General features: G+C 47.1%; 1 protein-coding gene across 1 annotated transcript in view; it reads left to right on the top strand.

Moving 5' to 3' along the window:
- LOC310768718 (digestive cysteine proteinase 1-like) overlaps positions 1–22,730 on the top strand; it is a 36,752-nt gene that overhangs the window by 1,061 nt on the left and 12,961 nt on the right. Inside the window, exons 2-5 of the mRNA XM_083627415.1 lie at positions 6,827–6,886; positions 15,005–15,097; positions 17,312–17,484; positions 20,329–20,572. Of these exons, the coding sequence (XP_083483541.1) occupies positions 6,827–6,886; positions 15,005–15,097; positions 17,312–17,484; positions 20,329–20,572 (570 nt within the window). The remainder of the gene's footprint in view (positions 1–6,826; positions 6,887–15,004; positions 15,098–17,311; positions 17,485–20,328; positions 20,573–22,730) is intronic.

The following is a 22,730-nucleotide window of genomic DNA, read 5'->3' as shown; positions in this document are numbered from 1 at the left end:
GTGAGATGAGCGCCACAACCCCAGAGTCGGCCACGACTGGACCTAATGGTCCGGGGTCCCTTCACCTTTACCTTTACATCATAGCAACTGAGGCTCCATACACACCATACATTTAAAGCACATGTCTTCCCTCAAAGAGTCGTGGACATTGTAGCTCTGGGAGGGGAAGTACTACAGTTCCCAGGATTCTTTGGAGGACAAAGCCAAGGTCTCCTTGAAAGTATGAGGGGATGTTTGGAGGTGATGTAAGGCAATGCTGCTTTCGGCATGTAGGGGTGCCAGTCTTTTTTCTCCCTAACAGGATTGGTGCCTTGAGCTGCTATGAAATAGGCAGGAATCCAACAGATGTAGCAGTGGAGGGTGTAGCTGTGCCTGGTTGAATATCTGCCTGTTGCACTTCTTTTCTAGGCACACAGCCTGTAACCAATACAGGTGTGAAGCTTTTTGGTGTCTTCTTCTAGAGGAGACTAGAAAAAAGAGTCAGGGAATGAAGTGAGTGAGGGAAAGGAACATGAGGTCATCTGTTGGGTTGCTTAATTTACTTGATTTATAGGATTTGCTTTGTATCACCACCTTTTGCAACATAGGAATACATAACAGGTTCCTCCAGCTGAGTATTGTCTACCCTGACTGGGTTTTAGATAGGGGACATTCCCAGCCCCTCTCTAACTCTGGATATGGCAGAGTTTGAACCGAGGATCTTCTGCATGCAAGACAGATGCTCTACCGCTGAGCTATGATCCTTTTTGCTCTCCAAGTAATTTGGAATGCAGGCATTTTAAGCTGTTGCCTTTAGTTTTAACTCCCACACATACAGGTGGATCCAGAGGCATCTTTGAGTTAGGATGCATAAAAACTGCTAGGGCAGCATTTCCCAAAGGCTATGGGTTCAAACCTCCCTTGCTCGTAATGCCAATCTGTTTCATCTGCATCTGGAGGCAAGTGGGCTTGGGCTGGCTGCAGCTATTAGATGTACTTCTGGCCACACCCTGGTGCCTCTGGATCTTTTGAACTCCAGCTTCCATCAGCCCCTGCCAGCATATGGAAACTGGAATCCAAAACATCTGGAGGGCGCCAGGTTGGCAAAAGTTGCCCTTCTGTATCCTACACTGCAGAAAGGGTTATGGCAGCTGGAAAAAGTATCATGAAGAGGAAGCCACATAGAGGTTATATAAGCAAAAAAGCCCCAACTTTAATGCTGACTCAGGCAGTTTCTGGTATGGCAAGCCAAGATGGCCAATGCACTATGCCAACTTTCCCCAACTTGGTGCCCTCCAGTTGTTTTGGGGCCAAGGCGCTCGTCATTCCAGACCATTGGCCATGCTTGCCGAGACTAGTGGTGGTTGCAGGCCAGAACATCTGGAGATAGCACCAGGTTGGGAAATCCTGGGCTATGTTGTAACCCCAGGTCTGCATAACTTCAGTGGAGACAGCCTTGTCACAGTTATCCACACCCTGATGACCTCTTGATTAGATAACTTCCAATGTCACCAGCAACATTCCAGAGTCGTTCACCCCATGAATTGGGAAGGGTATTTTGGCTCAGCCTTACTCTGTGTTGTGTGCTCAGCTGAGGATTTTCTTTTTGGTACCAGAACTATGTTCCACCCCAGGACCCTAAGTTTCATTCACTTCTGCACCTCCGTTTAGAAGAAATAATTTTTGGTTGCTGCTGGGAGTCAGAAACTAGTGCTGAGCTATTGCAGATGTACAGTAGGTTCTCATCTATCTCGTGTTCAAAACACTTAAAGGATGTGGGAATAGCTTGACCCAGGACGTTTGTGCTTACAGTGTGCAAACCAGTACGATGCCCTAAGCTGGAGGTCTCAGCTGGTCGGTCTAAATAAAGTTGACCCAATGTATTGACTGGCTGCAAATAGCAGAAGTCAGAGGTGTTATTGAGGTTGTGAAGCATTTCCCCACATGCCGCAGGTGACAAAATCCTTTGTGAATGTGTGCTAACTGTTACATAAGGCAAATACCCTGATTTCTCCAATGACAACATCTTTAAACGATTGGAACACTTGCTGGGATTTGCATTGCTCTCCTCTCGGTGAGATTTGCCTAATTGTGCTGCAAGAAGGAAGTGTGCACCCACTGAAGAACAATGACACCGAGTAACATCACACATGAACATGATTAGTGTGTTTTTTTCCTCACTGGGCATATTGCATCACTGGTACCTGTCATAGTGAGTGCACAATGGAGCTTTAGCAATTTAAATAGCTTGGGAAATACACAGTGTTTTGACTTGTCACAGATACTCGCTGCCTGGAGTCAAGGCACTGGCACATCTAGCTCTGTGTTGTCTACAGCAGGGTTTCCCAAACTTAAGTCTCCAGCTGTTGTTGGACTACAACTCCCATCATCCCTAGCTAGCAGGACCAGTGGTCAAGGATGCTGGGAGTTGTAGTCCAACAACAGCTGGAGACGCATCTTTGGGAAACCCTGGTCTATACTAACTAGAAGCATCTCTCCATGATTTCAGGCAAGGTTCTCTCCCAGCCCCACCTGAAGATGGAACCTGGGACCTTCTGCTTGCAAGGCAGATGCTCTGCCTCTTAAGTAATTTCACAGACTTGTTGGAAGAGAGAATCTGTACTGTGAAAATTCCTGCTACATTTCCCAATCGATTAAAATAAATGCATGGCTGGCTTATTTTGTGAAATTTTTGAGTACATAAAATTGCTCGTTTGCTCTTTTGATAACAGGTGTAGCAGCCTTTCTCGTAGAAGGACTTCTCATTCCCTTTTGAGCTTGACAAACTGGCAGAGCCAGAGTGACTTTCCATGTCTGTCCTGTATAGAAAACCACAGCTCAAACAGCAGCTGCAGTTTCACTAAGAACCACATGAGAGTATGTGGGAGGGCAAAAACATGAGTCAATTGTACTTCAGTGGTCAGAGTCACAAATAATGGTGTTAATTTTGCCACCCAGATGCTCTGGGCAGATGTATCAAAAGGCTGAAACCTGCTTTCAAGTAGATCTGGAGAATGATATTTCCCTGGGTCTTCCTGGGAACTGTAGTTTTGAGACTGGCAGGACTTCCCAGCTCTTCCTGTCTCTGCCCTCTTGCAAAACTACGATTCTGGGGGATTCTTTGCTAAAATCAGGTAGCAAAAGAGATCAGGTGGTGAAACTCTGATCTTCAGAACTTTTAAATTCTGGGTGGGCCTCATCTTGAGCACTGGAAATTATAAATAGCCACTCCCTGTACAGACACCCACACCAAATGACACAGTGAATTGGTTAAGAGCATCATTCCACAGTCTTGCCCTCTGGTCTCAAGATTCAGCCACATATAGAACAGATGATCCCCCTACCATAAGGGCACACACAAAAAATCAGTGTGAGGGTCGCATTCCTTTCTGAGAAGCCTTCTGAGGGTCGTATGCAAGCAGTGGGCGGGACAGAGGCAAAAGTGGGTGGGGCAATTAATGCAAATTTTATCCTTCATGCAATAGGCTAGTTTCTGCAGAAACCCCCACACCCCTTTCTGTCCTCCATCCAGGCAAGCAGGAAGCACTCTGAGCCAGGTAAAAACCTTTTGGGAGGGAAGTGAGGCTTGTAAGAGGTGTGGCCAAGGGAGCCAGATAGAGGGCTGCCTTTGCCCCTCCGGTACAAGGTTCCTCCATCCCTGCTCACTCCACTTCCATAGGAATCATAGAACTGTAGAGTAGAGTTGGAAGGGACCCTGAGAATCACTTAGTCCAACCCCCTGCAATGCAGGAATATGCAGCTGTCCCATACGAGGATCGAACCTGCAACCTTGGCATTATTAGCACCACACTCTAACCAACTGAGCTATCCAGGGATGTACTGACATCAAGTGTTTTTGCACTGTTGATTTTCAGTGGCTCATGCTGGAGGCCTAGGATGGCTGTACCCTGAATGATCTGTGTGAAAAAGTATTTCTTGTGTCCCGAATCTCCCACTATTCAAGTTCATTGGGTGCCCCAGGGACAGAGGGGCAGTGGTCCAGGTTTGGGGTGTGTGTGTGTGTGTGTGTGTGTGTGTGTGTGTGTGAAAGCCCTGTCACTATTTCTGCAGCATCATCCTAGAGTTGCTGAAACAGCATGTAGTGAAAGCTTTTTAGCCACTGAGAGGAAGTTTTCTACTGTTTGTGCTAGTTGGAGTCAAGCAGAATGAAAGGACGTGAGTCAGCTCCTGAGGATGGGCTCCTAGGGTCACTCTGCAGAAGGAATGTGGGAAGAACAGGGAGGAATCGGAGTCATTCTGTATGCTCCAAAGCTAAGCATTTGGCAACACTGAAAACACAAGGCACTTCCATTCCAAGGAAACACTGTGCAAATTCTGTTACGTACAAAGGAACTTCAAGGGAAACACAACTTAAGTCACTTAGAAAGAAGCTACTGAGTATCATTTGCCCACGTATGTGCACAGGAAATAGTAGATCTAGCTGAAAGGCAAGACATGGAGAGCTGCAGTGATTGTTGCAACGTGTCCCTAATTATTATTATTGTACAATTGTGAGATGATACAACCTTCTAAAATTATTATATAATCTTAGAAGGGTGTGTGGCTCTGGCTGTCTGAATTTGCCACTACAGTGCTGTCCAGGGAGGAGTTCAGCATTGTGCTCTTCTGATCGTTCCCTTAAGCGCAAGCGTTTCAGTTTGCCAGGTGGAATGATTTGCCCTCTTCTCCCCCACACCCTGTTCTGGTGTTTCATTAACCTACTTTCCTAATACTTAGGAAGCTGCCTTATTCCAAGGCAGACCATTAGTCCATCTAGCTCAGCATTGTCCTGCAGTCGCTCTCCAAGGTTTCAGACAAGAGCCTCTCCCAGTCCTACTTAGAAATGCCCAGGATTGAACCTGGGACCTTTTGCATGCAAGGCAGATGCTCTACCAATGAGCTATAGCCCTTCCCTGCTATGGAAGGCAGTTGGATTTTGGTGTCTTCAGGAAAAATGCTGACATGGATGAACTTGGAGAGCAGCAAGGCATGTCTCCTCCTGAAGCTTTCCTGCTTCCAAATTAGAGGCTGCTTCCTGCAACCTGCTCACCCAAATGCTCCAGCCCTAGCCGGGAGCCAGGAGCAGCTGGGGCTGCTTGTTCCATGTCAGCTTTGCACAGATGTGACAAAACTGATTTATTTATTAAATTCAAGTTTAATAGTAAGAATTACATAGTAAAATGCAAGGGGAATAGAATGTAGCGAGGCTTGCTGTCCTTCACAGCGGGAGGTTCATCTGCTGCCATGTCAGACAACCTTTCTGGCATCAGCAAAATAGGGGCTTGCCCCCTTTGCGGGAAATGCTGGCATCAAGGAAGAGGCGGGTCCCATTCTCAGGGTGTGTCGGCTTTGGTTTGCGCGTTGTTTAATAGTCATTCCAAACTGAAAGTTGCTTAATGACAGGGACAAGCGTTATAAGGTTAGGAGTCATAGGTGTTCCGTGGCACTGCTGTTAAAGCATCTCTTTAAGACAAGCTTATCAGATATATATTTTGGGTTTGGTCCCCTATTTTTGCCCTTGCGCAACTTTTAATCCTGCTTCTGTGGTGCTTTCCAATGTAGCACCTGAAACTCTCCCATTTCCTCTTCTGTCATCCGAACAACCATTTCTGTTTGCTGCATTTTAATCAAATCACAATGGGATACGGGTGGCACTGTGGGTTAAACCACAGAGCCTAGGACTTGCTGATCAGAAGGTCGGCGGTTCGAACCCCCGTGACGGGGTGAGCTCCCGTTGCTCGGTCCCTGCTCCTGCCAACCTAGCAGTTCAAAAGCACGTCAAAGTGCAAGTAGATAAATAGGTACCGCTCCGGCGGGAAGGTAAACGGCGTTTCCGTGCGCTGCTCTGGTTCGCCAGAAGCGGCTTAGTCATGCTGGCCACATGACCCGGAAGTGGTACGCCAGCTCCCTTGGCCAATAAAGCGAGATGAGCACTGCAACCCCAGAATCGGCCATGACTGGGCTTAATGGTCAGGGGTCCCTTTACCTTTACCTAATCAAATCGCAATCTTAAAAACTGTATTCTTGCAAATCCTTTCATCCAAAAGTCAACATTAATTGATTGATTCTACAGCATTCATACTCTTTAGTCAAAAATTATCTTGGAGAGGCTTACAAAGATCAACTCTAAGATGGTCTCTGGCCTCCAGTTCGTAATCTAAAACTAAATGACACACAAGGAAAAAGGAGGAGGAGGGAGGAGAAGAAGAAAGAAAGCTCTAGCTCCAAAAGTTACAACTGATGTCAGTAGTGGGGCTGGCTGCCTTGCCCTTGATAAAGATCAGTCCCTCCTCTGAAGCAGCTGCAGGAGCAGAGCTGGTGACAGTGTCTAGGGCTGGAGAGTAGAAACAAAGAGTTTTCTAAGTATGAGCAGAGTGAAGAGGTATGTGTCCTAAAAAGAATTAATTAAGAGCAGCCAAATTACCCTTCGGAGAACTCGCCCAGCAATTCATGCTGTAAAGCTGTCATTGGTTGGCTTGTGAATATCTGTCAGTCCATGAAATGTCCAGTGCCAACTGAAAATATTAAGACTTAACATTTGTATAGCACGCTCAAATTTTAATGTGTTTCACATGCATTCTCTAGTTGTAATCCTCACAAAAGCCCCAAACAGTAAATTGGCATGGGTAGTATTATCCCCATATTGCAGATGTGGGAAGTAAGGGTAACTGAGAGGGTAAAAGCCACTTGGTAAGTTCCTGACAGAGACAAAATTCAAACAAGGGCCTTCTGGTTTTTGTAGCTCAGTTCAGGGACATTTTCTCTACAATGGGCATCCTTTGTTCAGTCGCTTCTACATCACCATTGTGAGGCATTCAATGCTACCATATTTTTTTTCTTATTTCAGGAAATGGATGCGCTCATTCAAGGATAACCCCTGATTTTGGAGACCTGTACCACGTCAAAGGTAAGTGTCACTCGGTATGGCTTTTCAGAGGCAGGTGGCACAAACACATGCATGCTCATGCAGTGGACTGGTTCTTCCTGCTTTTGACCAAAATGCCTGGTTTGGGCAACTTTGCTATATGTCTAGCCAATAATAATAATAATAATAATAATAATAATAATAATAATAATTTTTTATTTCTATCCCGCCCTCCCCAGCCGAAGCTGGGCTCAGGGCGGCTAACAACAATAAAATAATACAACATTCTAAAATCATTTCATTATAAAATTAATTCAAATCAAATTAATGGCAGCCATTGGGCTAGAGTTCTGTGACGATTGCGAAAGGAGAGAGTCAGGCTGTGCCCTAGCCAAGCTCCTAAGCTGCTTTCTGATGTCACTTTTCCCTTCAGTGGATGGCCGTTGTTCCTGTGCAGAAAACTAGTTTATGTAGGAACATAGGAAACCAAGTCAGACCAATGACTGCACTGGCTGGCAGCAGCTCTCCAGAGCTTCAGAGAGGGGCCTCCCCAAGCCCTTCCTGGAGTTGTTGGGGATTGAACCCGGGACCTTCTGTATGCACGAGCTATGACCTTTCCCACCAAAATCTTCAGGTAGAGACACTGAATCCATCTTCAACCACACTTGTGTCTCTTATGGCTGTGATTGTGCAGCGGGTGCAGGTGTCCCTTCACAAGCAGTAGAAGTTGCATCTGGAATTGTGCAAAGCATCCTAAGTTTAGCTGAGAATGAATGGATCCTTTATCATTGCCAGCCTCCATTTTGTAATATAGGGACGACACTGGAACATAATATGTGGGGCTTCCTAATTGTTCGGAGATGCGGGAAGTCTCCTGGTTGGCAGCAACCTGTTCATTTCCAAATGGTTCTCTTAGAAACTATCGTATTTTTTGTGCTATAAGACGCACCAGACCATAAGACGCACCTAGTTTTTGGAGGAGGAAAACAAGAAAAAAAATATTCTGAAACCCAGAAACCAGAACAACAAGAGGGATCTGGCTTCTGGGATAGCCTCTTGCTGTTCTGGCTTCTGGGATAGCCTCTTGCTGTTCTGGCTTCTGGGATAGCCTCTTGCTCTTCTGGCTTCTGGGATAGCTGCGCGAAGCCTCTTCAGGGCAGCGGGATGAAGGCTCCCCCTGCTCTCAAGAGGCTTCACACGGCTAAGCCAGAAGCCAGGACAGCAAGCAGGATCACTGCGCAGCGATCCCGCTTGCTGTCCTGGCTTATGGGATAGCCGCACGCAGCCTCTCCCGGGCAGCAGGATGAAGGCTTCCCCAAGAGCCTCGCTCCCTTTAAAGAATGCGCGGAGCATGGGGGCTTTTCCCCGAGGAGGAATGTGGCTCTTTAAAGGGAGCACTGAGCAGAGCCTCCCACCTGCATTCGCTCCATAATGCATCTCCGAACAATTAGGAAGCCCCACATATTATGTTCCAGTGTCGTCCCTATATTACAAAATGGAGGCTGGCAATGATAAAGGATCCATTCATTCTCAGCTAAACTTAGGATGCTTTGCACAATTCCAGATGCAACACATTTCCCCTTACTTTTTAGGAGGGGAAAAGTGCATCTTATAGAGCGAAAAATATGGTATATACTATATTTCTCTTTTCTGGGACTGTAATCCTATATACACACGCTTAATCTGGAAGGAAGTCCCATTGGGGCTGAATCATAGACACCCTAGTTTTGGACATGTTTCTGCGTTAAAATTGAAGGACCCACGAATTGCCCATTGTTCTTTGCTTGCAAGAGCGGCAGTGCACAAAGCCTTCTGGTCCTGCTCAGGAAGCATGAAGTAACCAAGGTGGAGGAATCTGTTGTTGGGCTGCAGCTCCCGTCTGCCCCAGCCAGTGTGGCAAATGACCAGCTATGATGAAAGTTGTAGTCCAACAACATCTGGAGGGCCACAAGTTCCCCATTCCTGAAGTAAACAAACTAGTTATTTATTGCTCATTATGCAGTCAGAGACAGTTGGGAGGAGTCACTAATGTTAGAAATTGCAGCATTAGGTAAACTTTAGCAGAGGGGTCACTACTACCAGGTAAACCATGATGCTCCGGTTTTTCGGAATGCCTTATGCCCGATGCTGCCATCTCATTAATGTTTCTTTCATGTTGCTACACATTTTAACCTACTTGCATTAAGAGCTTCTAGTTAGCATATCCCAGTGAGTGTCCCGGAAATGCATGTTTGCACCATTGCTGACTCGGTGGGAAGCTAAACCTAGAGGGTAATCTGCATCTTCTCCTGAGCCAAATGATAAGGGTGGGGATTTCTGTGGAATCCAATCTTTCCTCTTTCCTCCTGCCTCAATTTAGCCCCTTCCTGTATAACCTGAACAAGTATGTGCAAAGCTTCCTGAGATACTCTGAGGCAAGTAGGTCTCCCATTATTAAGCTCTCCTTCCAGGAATACAATTTAGCTGGTGATGAAACCTGACAGGCAGCTCTAATGCAAAACTGTGATTAGATTCAGCAAAATTAAAAGGATTGTGCTTGAATGTGTTAGTCACTTCTCCTGGGAATCTGGTGAAATAGCTCTTCCTAACTGTTCCAGGGAAGGGACGCGGGTGGCGCTGTGGGTTAAACCACAGAGCCTAGGACTTGCTGATCAGAAGGTCGGTGGTTTGAATCCCCGCGACGGGGTGAGCTCCCGTTGCTCGGTCCCTGCTCCTAACCACCTAGCAGTTCGAAAGCACATCAAAGTGCAAGTAGATAAATAGGTACCGCTCCGGCGGGAAGGTTTCCGTGCGCTGCTCTGGTTCGCCAGAAGCGGCTTAGTCATGCTGGCCACATGACCCGGAAGCTGTACACCGGCTCCCTTGGCCAATAAAGCGAGATGAGCGCCGCAACCCCAGAGTCGGTCACAACTGGACCTAATGGTCAGGGGTCCCTTTACCTTTACTTTAACTGTTCCAGGGACACACATAAGAATGCTTATGCTTGTAGCTGACAGCCATGCTAGACACAACATTTTTCACATATTAGTAGCCGATTTTTGCTTAAGGTAGCTCAGTGGTAGACCATCTGCTTTGCATGCAGAAGATCCACAACATTTCCAGGAAGGGCTAGGAATGCCCCCTCTCTGAAACCCTGGAGAACTGCTGCCTGAATGTGGAAACTGCATTCCCCCAACCTTGTGCCCTTCAGAACTTTTTAGAGTCCTACTCCCATCAGCCCTAGCCAGCATGACTAGGGATGTCAGGGATGATGGGAGATGTAGTCCAAAACATCTGGAGGACACCCAGTTGGAGAAGGCTAGTTTAGAAAATAACAGATAGATAGATCACTGCTTTTTCTACAAAGCAAAGAGAACCAGATAAATAGTAGTGGTAGTAATAATAAGAATAAGAATAAGAATAATAAGGGACACGGGTGGTGCTGTGGTCTAAACCACTGAGCCTAGGACTTGCCGATCAGAAGGTCGGCGGTTTGAATCCCCACGATGGGGTGAGCTCCCGTTGCTCAGTCCCTGCTCCTGCCAACCTAGCAGTTCAAAAGCACGTCAAAGTGCAAGTAGATAAATAGGTACCGCTCCGGTGGGAAGGTAAACGGCGTTTCCGTGCGCTGCTCTGGTTCGCCAGAAGCGGCTTAGTCATGCTGGCCGCATGACCCGGAAGCTGTATGCCAGCTCCCTTGGCCAATAAAGCGAGATGAGTGCCACAACCCCAGAGTCAGTCACGACTGGACCTAAAGGTCAGGGGCCCCTTTGTCTTTACCTAATAATAATAATAATAATAATAATAATAATAATAATCCATGAAAATGGTAAATGTGGATTAAGTGGAAAGGAAATACTGTATGGGACGTCATGTTGATGAGGATGGCACTGTGTGCAAAACTTGCACGCATAAATGGCATCAAGTCCACAATGAAAACCAGGGAAGAGGTATTGTTCTGCCTTAGGCAGAGATGTATTTGACAGCTGAATGTGTCACTAGTTCATTCAGCACACTTTTGTTGTTAAGTTTCCTGTTTCCAGTGGGAGTCATTTATTGCCTTGTTTTTAAATCTATATTTTAATTTGTTCTAGAAACACTTTGTTGGCTGCTTTTTAACAACCATTAAAATATTTGAGCAGTGACACTGAAAAGGCCAAAGTGCCTTTCTGATTGCCAAATTGGCGGCAGCTGTATGTAATTCTACCTCCTGGCCAATGCACAGATATGCCCCCAAATCCTTCCCAAGATCTTTTTCCTTTTGCAAGCTGTGGAAGTCATTGTACAATTGTGCTTTTCATAAAAAAAAAAATATGGCTTAGGTGAATTGTACCTTCCCCACCCTTACCACACCCAGTAATGTTTTGGAATGCATCTCCCCACAGTCCATGGTGGAAATTGTAGTCCGAAACACCCGGAGGGCACCTGGTTGGCAAAGGCTGGCATAGATGGGGCATAGCAGGATGTACACACACAAAAAGAACAACTCTGTGACCCTCCCATGGAAGTGTGGAAACTCAGCTATAATTCTTCTTGACAGCTTCAGGCAGAACTACAATGACTGGGTTGTGCCAAGGTGTGTCCTTATTTTGCCCAATCTAATTCTTTTGATAGGAATAGTAGGCAAGCTGCCATTCCCGCCCCCTCCTGCAATCATTTCGGAAATATCTAATGTCGTGTTCTTTAGTTTTGGGTCCCTACCCACGTGTGGTTGGACTATGATTCCCATCATCCTTGACCATTGGCTAAGCTGGATGAAGGGAGTTGTAGTCAAACCACATCAGGGGACCCAAGGCGGAAGAGCACAGATCTAACGCCGTTTGGTCTTGTTCATGTTAGCCCAGGGTTTCCCAAACTCCAGCTAACAGGACTAGTGGTCAGGGATGATGGGAATTGTAGTCCAAAAACAGCTGGAGACCCAAGTTTGGGAAACCCTGTGCTAGCCAAAGAATGATGACAGTATGAAGTTTTTCAGGGGGTTAAATGGATATTTTAACCTGGGTCTAGTAACAGGGGAACTGAAGTAAAGTGTGGCAACTGCATCAGATTAATCCATACTTTCCCAACCTGATGCCCTCCAGATGTCTGGGACTCCATCTCCCATCAGCCTCAGCATCTGGGGTTGTGGAAAGTCAATATTAATTTATCCAGGGTGTGAGTATGATGGAGGGATGGGAAACCTGTGGCCCTCCAGATGTTGTTGGACTCTGACCCCCATCAGCCCCAGCCAGCACAGACAGTGGTCCAGGGATCATGGGAGTTGTAGTCAACCAATAGGAGAACCACAAGCTTCTCACTGTGTCCTTTCTTAAGCCTGTCTCCAGGCAGATCAATCCCATCCATGCTGCTGGAGAAGGAGCTGTTTCATCACGACGAATGTTGTGCTGTGCAAAAAGAGGAACTGCAAAATAATATTTCCCAAGAACATCACACTGTAAAAAAAAAGTCTTTGTATATCTCAGCAACATTTCCTGCATGCCAGACACAAAGGTGTGGAAGGTTGTTGTCTTCAAGCCCCGCTTGCGAGTTTGGCAGCATCTATCTGGTTGTCTGCTGCTGGAAACAATACTGGACCTTAGTCCGGAGCCAAAATATTCATTGTCTTTTAAATGCATTTGCGTTCCTGAAAATGTCTCCCATCAACTTCTAGTTAAAGCTGGCATGCAGGTGGCTGGTGCTGCACTTGGGCCTCCCCACCTTGGCTCCACATTGTAGGTGACCAAGTGCAAGGAAATACTGAGCCCAACACTGGGAAACGTGGGGAAGAGATGCAGGTGTGATTTAAAGCGATGCACAGTCTGGCTCGAATCCACAAAGACAAATCTTTACCTTCTTGTGAATTTCAACTTGGCAAACAAGTTGTTTGTTGCTGTGACTTGCAGAAACTGCTGTTAAGCAAAACTTTGCATTGATTTCTCAACTTCCATTTGAATTTGCAGCTCGGAAGAACAATAGAGTTTAAACCTTTCGAAATGCCTTTTAAAATCTCATGCCTGAAAAAGCCCTTGGGCAAATGTTTGCTCAACCTGGTGCCCTCTGGATGTTTTGGACTACAGATCCCATCAGCCCCAGTGAGCACTACTGGGTGACTCACTCACACACCCCCAGCCATCCTCTGCTCCTTTCCAGAGCATAATTCCTTCTTCACCTGTTTATTTTATTTCCATATTTAATTTAGCAAAATTTATATAGTGCTGAGATTATAAAAATCTCTAATATAAAATAATAATATAAAATATTATCTGTAAATTATTTATTGAAAAATACCAAACATTTAAAAAATCAACATGCAGTTAAAATATAAATAAAATAAGCAGTGCTAAAACAAATATACATAATAAAACTACACATGAAAATTTCATGTCCGGGTTAGCTTGCCCAACAAAGTTTTTTGCAGGGGTTGAAAACAGAAAATCAAAGACTCCTGCCTAAAATAAAAGGGCAGGGAATTCCAAGCTGTAGGTCAGACCTAGGCAAACTCGGCCCTCCAGATATTTTGGGACTACAACTCCCATCATCCCTGGCTTACAGGACCAGTGGCCAGGGATGATGGGAATTGTAGTCCCAAAACATCTGGAGGGCCAAGTTTGCCTATGCCTGCTGTAGGTGCTGCCACACTGAGGGATTGCTTCCTTTCAAGTGTGACATAAACATTACTATATATTGCACTTGTAAAAGTTCCAGTTCTGCAGACTGAATCATTTAAGTAGGTTAAGACAGCCAAGCAAAATGGTCCTAAGTTCTTGAGGGCTTTCTATACTAATAACACAAACTCCTTGCATTTGACCTGGTAACAAATCAACAGCCTCTGAGTAAGGGCGTAGCCAGGATTTTTGTTGGGGGGGAGGCAGCATTCCCCACTGTGTCAGTGCCATGATCATTGCAGCCAGGAAGGAAAAAACACTTAAGGGTGTAAAGTGGGGGGCAGTGAGAGGTGAGGCCTGGGAAGAGTTCTGAGGGCCACATGGAGAGGGCTGGGGGTGGTGGTAAGGATTTTTGCCATCCCTAAGGTTGTCAGAGTGATTTAGCTAGACAGGCCTTCAGCAGGTCTATTTCAGCCCACAAGGATGTCAAATTAAATGCATTCCACAAACATTAAGATTTCAGGCACTCTGAGCAAACTTTCCAATGAAATGAGAGTCACACTGCTTTCACAATGAGAGAGAATTGGAAACAGTGCATTCATGGTGACATTTGGCACTTTACAGTACCCCCCCCCCAACAACTTCAGTCTTCCATTCAGGTGTGTCCTCCATTTAACAACATGGGCAAAACTAGATAAGAGTCAGACAATTTTCCACAGTGGAATTTTCCCCCCTGTGCCCCATTTTCCTGTGGGAAATTAGCCACTTCACACACATACATTACGGGTTGTATCCAGCTTTAAGTTTCACTCTGAGCAGTTCCCTGAAGTAGACCTAATGTAGTCAACAGGCCTAACTTATTCATGTTCATTAATTTCAGTGGGTCTACTTTGCATATCTTTAGCATTGCGTACAATCCAATGAGCGAATAACAGTTGCAAGTACGATATTATGAGACAAGCTAGGAAGTTTTCAAGGGACACGGATGGTGCTGTTGGTTAAACCACAGAGCCTAGGACTTGCCGATCAGAAGGTCGTCGGTTCGAATCCCTGCGACGTGGTGAGCTCCTGTTGCTCGGTCCCTGCTCCTGCCTACCTAGCAGTTCGAAAGCACGTCAAAGTGCAAGTAGATAAATAGGTACCGCTCCGGTGGGAAGGTAAACGGCATTTCTGTGTGCTGCCCTGGTTCGCCAGAAGCGGCTTAGTCATGCTGGCCACATGACCTGGAAGCTGTACGCCAGCTCCCTTGGCCAATAAAGCGAGATGAGCGCCGCAACCCCAGAGTCGGTCACGACTGGACCTAACGGTCAGGGGTCCCTTTACCTTTACCTAGGAAGTTTTCAAAGGTTCCCTGTATGTTTTAGAGCCCTTGAAAATCAGGGGAGCTTCCGCAAATACAGGGGGGAAATCCCAAGCTTCACAGAACACTGATCTGGTTGCCCACTAAAAATCCATCTCTGTCACAGCAACAACTACGGAGGCATTGAAGCATACCCTGTGGATGTGAGCGTAATCATGTGAGGTTACTTAATATGCAGGCAGCCAAAAAGTCCTTCCTCTGAATCTCTCACCTGCAAACTCTCGTTGTGTCCTGTAGGAGTCATCAACCTCCCTTATGCTGAAATCGAAGAGCCCTTCGAAGCCTGGTACAACCTTACTGGGAACAAGAGTCGCATCGAGTACTACAATGGTGAGCAGCACACTTTCCCTCAGTGGGGTGGGAAGGGGATGCCAAATGCTCTTGGGGCTGGTATGGGAGGCTTCATGCTCCCAAATAATACGATGGAAATGGAGGAAGAGGAGCTGCAGGTGTCACCTTGAGCACCTTTCAGGAAAGGTAGGGTGTAAATGCAATAATACAAGGCAGAAGTGGGTTTCTGCAGTGGAGGAGAAAGTTGCCGGCAGATATCCCAGACCAAATTAGATGAGACGATGGAGTAGGGGCAGCATGGTTGGGTGTCAGCCAAGGGGCCCCCACTCAGCAAGGAGTGCACTGGACCTGCTCATCCTCCTCACCAAGGCAAACTTCTCAGCTGCTACTGCCTGCTGGCTCATTGGCCCTCTGCCTGGCTAGCAAGCAACTGGTAGCAGTCATAAGGAGGAAGGGCAGCAGCAGCAGCCCGGAATTGTGGCAGGGAGGAAGAAGTAGACTCAAGGAAGGATGGAGGCCATGGGGGGTGAGGGGCATCTTGTCCAAGGACCCTGCAAAACCTGGAGCTGATGCTTCGATGGAGGCCCCCCTTCTAGCTCTTTAACGATAGTAGCAATAAGCATAGGAAACTCCCTTACACCAAGTCAGAGCATTGGTCCATTTGGCTCAGCGATGTCTACACCAGGAATGGGAAATTCTGGCCTGCAGGTCAGTCTTGCCCCGAAGACGTTTTCCCCAAACCACAACCCACCTGCCCTTCACCATTGTCACTGGTGTTGTATGCTGACTAGTGAGAGAACAGGGTTCAATCCTGCACTGGCCGCACAGTCCTGCTCCCAACAACAAACAGGGCCACACAGCGTAGGCAGCAGGATTTGATCACAGGATTTTAGTGTCGGAAGTGATACCAAAGGCCACCTAGCCCAGCCCCCCGCGATGCAAGAATCACAGCTGAAGAATTGCTGGCAGCTGATGTGCAGATATTAAAGATCGGAGCAAGATCTGCATGAGATCCAGGATTTATAGTGGAGGGGGGAGATTCTCAAAAGGGTTTTTGCAAGTCTCCTCCCTGTTCCTTTTGAAGTCCCTCCCCACTTCCCTTCTAAGTCCCCCATCTTAGAGCAGGGTGGGGAGGCTAACAAAGTCTCCGTCCCTGTTTTAAGGGATACCTTTTGAATTTAAGCAGCGGCCTCCAGTGTTGTTAAACTGGAAATGATTTTCCCACTCCCCTAGTGGCTGTGATTATGCTGAGGCTGCAAGCCTTAAATTAATTAAATAGTTGGAATGCTCACCTCAACATTTAGTTGTTAATGGGGGGGGGCAGATTTAAAAGGTGTGGCTGCAACCGAAGAACAGTCTTTGCTTGCTTGCTTGCTGTTGAATTAAATTTATTTACTATTATTAAAGAGAGTCGTTCATTTGAGTGAGTTGGCCATGTTTATTTAAAGTGTAAGCTCTCCTGCTTCCTTCAGGACCTCAGACCTCTTATTTGCTTCTTGGCATTCTGCAAATGCATTCACGTTTGCTTTAATTTACATTTCTGAATTTATTTACATTTGATTTGATTGAAAGCTAAGCTAAAAAAAATATATTAGCATGCAGTCAGTGGGCAGCTGTAGCCTGTACAACTCGTACTGAATTGTGAGCACAGGATACTCGCGTGATCTTCCTCATTCAGATTGGCCCACGTCACATGCTTGCTCTTCCAAATATTTTGACTCATTCCTAAAACATTCCTGATCTTCTTATTGGCTCTTTCAAGAACCTTCAAAGAGATTTGCAACAATAAAAAGCAACGCAGGCTGTGTATACACCATACATTTAAAGCATCTGTCCCCCCTCCCCCCAAAAAAGAATCCTGGGAGCTGGATTGCTAAGGGTGCTGGGAATCATTGCTTTGTGAAGGGTAAACTGCAGTTCCCATGATTCTTTCAGGACAGTCTGCTTTAAAATGTGTGTGTGTGGAGCAACAATAAAAGAGGGCTTTCAAACCACAGTAGAAAGACAGGGTTAAAATGCATGTGGGACCCTGGCACTGTCAGACACCCCCACCCCTTTAGTGCCTTCCAACCCCTCCCCTGCCCCTTTCTGGCTTGTGTACTGTGGTGAGTGGGGTGGGGTTGCTTGCTAAATCTCTGATTTAGCACATGTCTACAGGGGCCATCTGCCTGCACAAGGATGAGCTCTTACTGCCTACTTGTATTTCCTCTCCTTTATGGCTGTTGCCGGTTTCTCCCCTTGCTTCTGCTGCAGGCCAAGTGGTGACCTTGCAGCTTGGGAGCACGAAGCCCTACGGCACCATGTTTAAGCTCACCCCGCAAACCACAGAGGACGTTGTGAATGCCGAGAAGTGCTTCCAGCTGAACGGCACCAAAGATGGACCTGTGAAACCGCAAGGCGTCTTTCCCAGCTTTAAAGGCTTCAAGGTGAGCAAGCGGAACTCAGCAGTCAAATGTTTAGGGTTGAACTGAAGAGCAGGTGGCCTTATAATATATCCTCCCCTTGTGGTCAACCCTGCTTGGTATTGTCTGCACTAAAGCACTGAGCCTCTTGGGCTTGCCGATCGGAAGGTCGGTGGCTCGAATCCGTGCAATGGTATGAGCTCCCGTTGCTCAGTCCCAGCTCCTGCCAACTAGCAGTTCGAAAGCACACCAGTGCAAGTAGATAAATAGGTACCGCTGCAACAGGAAGGTAAACGACATTTCCGTGCGCTCTGGCACTCATCACAGTGTCCCGTTGCACCAGAAGCGGTTTTGTCATGCTGGCCACGTGACCTGGAAAGCTATCTTTGGACAAATACCGGCTCCCTTGGCCTGAAAGCGAGATGAACACCCCATAGTCGTCTTTGACTGGACTCAACCATCCAGGGGTCCTTTACCTTTTACCTTTACCTTTGTCTGCACTGATTGGCAGTGGATCTCCAGGATTTTGACCTCAGAGATGCTGAGGATTGAACCTGGGTCCTTTGGCAGGCAAAGCAGTCTGAGCTAAGACCCTTCCCCACTTGGATCTGGAACACCTGCTATGGACTGATTCTGTCACCTTTGCCTGCTGGGCGCTTAGCCTTAGTTGCCTGTCAATAAACGTGACTTACCTTTCAGGCTGCTCATTGGTAATAACATAATAATAATAATTTTATTTATATCCCACCCATCTAGCTGGGTTTCCGCAGCCACTCTATGCGGCTCACAGTACATATAAAACCACAACAAGACATCAAACATATCCTATACAGGCAACAAACAAACCAATAAATCAATAGAAACCAATAATAACAGTTTATAGTTACACCCAAATTAAAATAACCGCCAACCCCAATTAAACATTTAACCAACCCCAACCCCCACCAGACAAAAACAAAACAGAGTAAGCAAAATTAGAACTGTATAAAACATTGTAAAACTAGGGTTGCCGTATTCTTTTTGGTGAAAGTTGTTGAGCTTTTTAGGAGTCTTTTAGCTGTTTTCAGAGTGAGTGTGAGCCTGGCCCCCTAGGCCACGTGGACATAGGCCTTGCAGCAGGAAGCGCTCTTCTTTCCAGCACACATTGGAAGGTGCAACATACGTGGAGATCATAGGGCTGGTTGCAAGCAGCTGAGACTTGCAGCTGCGGCAAGGGCATCGGCTCTGGGATTTGTAGTCCAAAGTGTTAAGGAGGGTGCTAGATTAGGAGAGGCTGTGATAGAGCTCTGCCACAGAGCTATGGTCCTTTCCTCAAAGTCTCTTCCAAGCCCAGTCTCCCACGGCGTAGGAATTAGGTGCATAGGAAGCTGCCTTTTTAGACCCAAGGTTAATCCGGATCAGTATTGCCTACACCAACTGGCCACGGCTCCCCAGGGTTCTAGGAAGGGGACCTTCCCAGGCCTGCCTGGGATTCAAACCTAGTAGTTTCTGCTATGTACTCTGCCTTATATCAGCATCGGACTCCTTGTCCTTTGGCCCATGCAAAAATTTGCCACTTGATTCCTTATTAAGTGGAGATGCCAGGGATTGAACCCAGGACCTTCTGCATGCAAGGCAGGTGCTCTGCCACTGAGCTGTAGCTCCTCCCCAGTTCACCAGCCTCTTGTAGCCTACCTGTCTACATCTGCTTCAGAGGCTGCTGTGCTTGCAGGGAGACCTGCCAGCTGCAGATGTCACTTGACATTTCAGCCCCTTCCCTTTCTGACAGGGCTCAAGAGAGCTGCTCCTGTCAAAAGAGGGTGGCAGGTCCTCAGGCAGCTTGGCTCAGTGATTCAGCCACTTGCCATAAGCTGCTCTGGCATGTGCCAAGCTTCCAGGACGAATGCAAAATAGGCTTCGCCCAGATGCAGTTCCTTGATAATCGTGAAAAGTCGTTCCACGGCGGCTGTTAAAAGTGGCACTCGTTGCAGGGAAGATGAGTTTGATGACAAGCTGTAACTTGACTTTTGCCAAGCTGCTGCCCTGAATAGTGAAGTCAGTGTGTGTGTCCGTGCGTCCGTGTGTGTGCATGTGTGACTTTGCTTTAGTTGGAAGATTTAAAAAACAGGGAGGGAGATGGGGAGCTCTAGGCCAGGCATAGGCGAACTCGGCCCTCCAGATGTTTTGGGACTACATCTCCCTTCATCCCTAGCCAACAGGACCAGTAGTCAGGGATGATGGGAGTTGTAGTCCCAAAACATCTGGAGGGCCGAGTTTGCCTATGCCTGCTCTACACCAAGAGGAGTCCATGTGATGCCCTCCTGCTGTTGCCTGGCTACTGCAACCATCTGGCCCCAAGCCACTCTGGGGGCCTTTTTTGGCTGAAAAGTGGGGTAAAAATGCTGCAAGCAAGCAAGCAAGCAAGCAAGCAAGCAAGCATCATTCAATAGATGCAGCTTGCAAGTGAACTGTCCAGCTTAATTGGTAGGCTATTTATTTGGAGGCTATGGGAGACTAGAGCAAGGGGAACCAAACTAGCTTTTGGGACTATAACTCCTGTCATCCCAGGCCAGAGCTGGTGGTCCCAATGAGAATTGTAGTCCAACAATATATGGAGGGCACCATATTGGCCACCTTTGGAGGAGACATAAGAGAGCTAGATAGACCAGAATGATGACCTCGGGTTGCATCCAGCTATGTTCTGCTCCAAGTGGACATACTAAAAAGAATAATCCCCATTAAAGTCAATGGGTTGTTTGCTGTGCATGTCCCACTCAGAGTAGACCCATTGGAATTGATGGATAGGGCTAACTTAAGTTTATGAATTGGTAGGACTCGCATTGGATTACAGCCCTTTTCATGCCTGCCCTTTCCATTGCTCCTCCCCAGCCCATAAGGGAAGAATACTACAAAGGCAAATACTGCACCGTGTGGCAGAACATCTCTTACGGGGGCAAGAAGAAGAATATCTACACCATGTGGGTCACCAACAGCAGCTGCGGTGTGTCGCCTGTGCACTACGAGATGAAGGGCTTCAACACTTTGCTGGGGTCCCACTACGACAAGTATGAAATAGATTACACCGACTTCTCCAACAGCTTCCCAGCTTCCGTCTTCGACCTGAAGCCAAACGGTGAGTACCAGATTATCCTTCCACACCCTTCCTCCAAGTAGCTCAGGGTGATCTCACTCACAGCGGCAAAACAACTTATCTGGGTTGATCTTGCTCAACAACTTTGTAAGGCGGGCTAGTTCACGTGTGGCCTCGAGAGGGTCCGCAACTTCACAATGGATCTTCTGTCTGAGTTTGACATGTTAGCCTCTGCACTGCAGGAGTGAGGAATCCCGGGGCTCTTTGCCTGTTGTTGGACTCCATCTCCCATCAGCCCCAGCTAGCATGGCCCAATTGTCAGGGAAGGTGGGAGTTGTAGTCAAATGGCACATGGAGGGCTGCAGGTTCCCTGTTCATTTCTGCTTTGCAGCTTTTCTCTTGTGTTTTCTGTGGCTTGGTTGGCATTCCACAAAGTGCACCCCTCACAAAGCTGCTGTTCCAAGCACTCATAGCAAACTATAGCTCCCGGGATTCTTTGGAGGAAGTCATGTGCTTTAAACATGTTCTAAATGTGTTCTTTAATTGTATGGTGCGGATGTGATCTAACTGGTTGGAGCACTTTGTGGAATGCCAACCAAACCACAACAAACACAAGGGCAACAAAGTATGAAATAGTTCTATAGCACAAGATCTGGCAGAACGTTGTGGTGTGTGTGTGTGTATCTAGTCCTTAAGACAAGATATTCTGTCCCAAATCCTCCCTAGCAGGCACCCACCCTATTCTTTCCTGAAAAGCGTAAACTACTGTGATTTCTTCACCTTCATGTTGAGCTTATTTCTTTGCTGAACCTTCCTGGTCCAGTTGGAATATTCTGAGCTGGTTTTGCAGAACACATTAAAAGCATAGTTTTAAACCCCCATCCTGCCACTGCTCCTGCGCATGAGACAAGCCAGAATCTGGCCCACTGCGTCATTCAAATTTGGGCTGGTTCGTTTCTCTCCAGACAAACCACGAGTGGGAGCCAAGGTGTGTTCATGGCTTACCACATGTGGTTTATTTGGGGGAAAACAAACCATGCACCTGGGTTTGTATAACACAACAAGCCAGATTGTGGCTCAATCGGGTTGCTGTGCGGGAGGAGCGCCGTGGGAATTTTAACTGTGCAGCAGCTCACTGCTCATTCACAGGAAACCATAGTTCATCTTAAACTATGGTTGGTGCAAAGGGAGCCAATGTGGTGTGTTCTGGAACTCGCACTGATCACTAGCCATGCTGGGGGGGGGCTGAGGGGACTGGGAGTCCAGCGAAGATTAGAAGTCACCACATTGGCTACCCTTGGTTTTAATGCAGGAGTGGGATACCTTTGTCAACCTGAGGGCCCCGTTTCCGTGTGGGCCGCCTTCCTGGGGCGGCATAACAAATGGTAGATGTGGCCAGACACACACCACTCCCAATCAAGGCAAGCAGGAGGTATAACAATTCAAGGCCGTGTTGCAGCCAGGAATGTGCAGAGCAGGGCCAGTGAAGGGTTTGGCCTGGGGGCATGGCCTGGGCAGAGTCCCGAGGAACAATCAGAAAGGCCCCGGGAGCTGCAATCAGTCCCCAGGCTTGACGTTCCTCAACTGGACCTCTGTTTCCATGGGTCAGCTAAATCAGCCTCTCCATAGTCAGACCTTCTACCTGCTTGTCTGTTAGGAGAATATATGGGACAATAACTGATTGATCTGTTTGGGCGCCACAATTTAAGAAGGATATTGACAAGTTGGAACGTGTGCAGAGGAGGGCGACCAAGATGATCAAGGGTCTGGAAACCAAGCCTTATGTGGAATGGCTGAGGGAGTTGGGTATGTTTAGCCTGGAAAAGAGGAGATTACGATGGCCATCTTCAAATATCTCAAGGGCTATCACATGGAAGATGGAGTAAGCTTTTTTTCTCCTGATCTGGAGGGTAGGAAGCCAGTGGCTTCAAGTTACAAAAAGGGAGGTTCTGACTAAACACCAGGAACAGTAAGAGCTGTTCAGCAGTGGAACAGTCTCCCTTGTGAGGTTGTGGACTCCCCTTCAATGGAAGTTTTTCAGCAGAGGCTGGATGGCGTTTCATGGATGCTTTAGTTGAAATCCCTGCATTGCAGGAGGTTGGACTAGATGACCCTCAGGATCCCTTCCAATTCTATGATTCTATGAGTCAGACCATTGGGTCTATCTAGCTCAGCACTGTCTACACTGACTAGCAGCAGC

This window comes from Podarcis filfolensis (genome assembly GCF_964270895.1).
Source record: "Podarcis filfolensis genome assembly, chromosome: 8".
NCBI lineage: Eukaryota > Metazoa > Chordata > Lepidosauria > Squamata > Lacertidae > Podarcis > Podarcis filfolensis.
This window is presented reverse-complemented; position numbering and strand designations above follow the sequence as displayed.